Consider the following 2,235-nt stretch of genomic DNA (forward strand, 5'->3'; position numbering starts at 1 on the left):
CATTTCCGTCACATGCTTGAGGTATTCGGCCAATCACAATGCACTGGATAGCTGGCCAATCAGAGCACACCTCGCTTTTCAGACCGGTGAGCTTTGTAAAAAGGCGGGGGATAGAGGAGAAAACAATAATGTACAGTATGTGGAAAATAATGTGTTTTTTTAACCTTAAACTGCATAAACACATTTCATTACACCAGATACACCAAATAATGTTCTTTTTAGCAACATCATATGACCCCTTTAATGTAAATGTAAATTCAGAGGATCTACTCATACCAGATGTGAACAAAGCTGAGGACAGCGAAGAGAATCCCAGCGAGGAGGGACACTGGAACTGCCAGCAGAGCTGTGATGATACGGTAAAACCAGACCCTGGACACCTCGAAAAGAGCGTGACTCCAGATCCACACCCGATCCCCGCTGCGCACAGACACCGGCTCTGCTATCACATCCTCAAAACTAACCTGTCAGAAGAGAACTGTCAGGAAAGTAGCATCTTCACTTTGCCCTCATCTACTTTCAAATGAAAACGTCCCTTTAAATCTAGTCGAGCCATTTTAGACATGATGATTCATTTAAAAATATGTATCTAAATTTACATGGATAAGCTAGCTAAACTAATTTTGTCTAAGCTAATAATCTTGCACTATCATATATTATTAAATAACCAATAAATTTGACAACACTTCATAAATCATGATTTAGATTTGATTTGACAATTTAGACATTATTTAAACATTTTAATGTATTTATACATTTATCTTGTACATTTAAAAAGCTAAGCTAAACCTGACACAAGTCATAAATCATTATTTAGATTTGATTTTACATTTTTGTATGTATAGCTTCTACATGAATAGGGAAAAACTGGCCAAGCTGGCTGAACTAACATTGACTAATTTTCACTGACACACATAAAGTCTCCAATGGACCTAACAGCAGTGGTCATAAATGATAAATTTAGCTAATGCACACACATATTCTAAAACAAATGAGCTAAGCTGATTGGTTGTTTTAAATGAAAGGCGGGACAGCTGCAGCTGCATTATTGAATGTATTTGCATTTCTCTACTATTGATCCCCTCTCTCTGTTTGTAGTACTTCACTGTATTTGGTATGTATCTTAAACTCTTAAGTGAAGTATTTTAAACTGTATACTGCAATCAGCAACTTAGTATGAGCAACGATTCATAACATAAACAATGCTACAGTATAGCCCTATAAAGCTACTGCAAGTCTGTAATAGTTGTGTAATTTGTCTAGTCAGCTCATTTAAGAGGCAGTTGCTATTATTGTCCACATCATTGGAGATATTCACACATGTTCTTCTAATCCATCTCCTGCTACCAGCTGTGGTTGTCTGCAATGTCAAGACATTGTCCTTACTTTGGAATAGAGTGGATTCAATAAAGTTGAATCTAATTTAGCTTAATACAAATGCCAAAATGTTGTTAAATAATATCTAATAAAATCTTAAATCATGATAGATTTACTTGAAAAGGAGAATTACTAAGTCTGTCAATGGGGTAAGAAAAATCAATTTTTCTTTTTTTAATTGTTTATTTTTTCCATTGGCATATTTTGCCTTGTTTTAGGCATAAGCTCACTTAATGTTGATACATTGTTCAGAAAACAAGACAATATCTTAAGTCATTTTGTTTCTTAAGTCTTGTTTTTGTTATCAATCACTGTTACTCAGTTATTTGATTTTATGCTTAAAACAAACAATATCTGTCAATGGGGTAAGTGTTTTCCATTTGAATTAAGTTTTGTATTATCCCATTGACAGATATTGTTCTTGTTTTAAACATAAACTCATTTAATTTTGATATTCTTTCCTTTTCAAAAACACAATGTAATATCTTAAGTCATTTTGTTTCTCTGTCTTTGTTTTTGTTATTAATCACACTTCTGTGAGTTTAAGCTTAAAATAAGGAAGAATTTCTGTCAATGGGGTAACAAAAAAATATTTTGAATGAAGTTTATTTGATGATTTGCGTGTGTGTGTGTGTGTGTATGTATATATATATATATATATACAGTTGTGAAAAAGTGTTGGCCCCCTTCCTGATTTTTTATTTTTTTGCATGTTTGTCACACTTTAATGTTTCAGATCATCAAACAAATTTAAATATTAGTCAAAGATAACACAAGTAAACACAACATGCAGTTTTTAAATGAAGGTTTTTATTATTAAGGGAAAACAAAATCCAAAACTACATGGCCCTGTGTGAA

The 2,235-nt window shown here is 33.0% G+C and overlaps 1 protein-coding gene across 1 annotated transcript in view; it reads right to left on the bottom strand.

The window, feature by feature from the left end:
* cav4a (caveolin 4a) overlaps positions 1-2,235 on the bottom strand; it is a 4,254-nt gene that overhangs the window by 1,460 nt on the left and 559 nt on the right. Inside the window, exon 2 of the mRNA XM_016521981.1 lies at positions 277-464. Within this exon, the coding sequence (XP_016377467.1) occupies positions 277-464 (188 nt within the window). The remainder of the gene's footprint in view (positions 1-276; positions 465-2,235) is intronic.

This window comes from Sinocyclocheilus rhinocerous, unplaced genomic scaffold, assembly GCF_001515625.1.
Source record: "Sinocyclocheilus rhinocerous isolate Xijiao unplaced genomic scaffold, SAMN03320098_v1.1 scaffold899, whole genome shotgun sequence".
In the NCBI taxonomy this organism is placed as follows: domain Eukaryota; kingdom Metazoa; phylum Chordata; class Actinopteri; order Cypriniformes; family Cyprinidae; genus Sinocyclocheilus; species Sinocyclocheilus rhinocerous.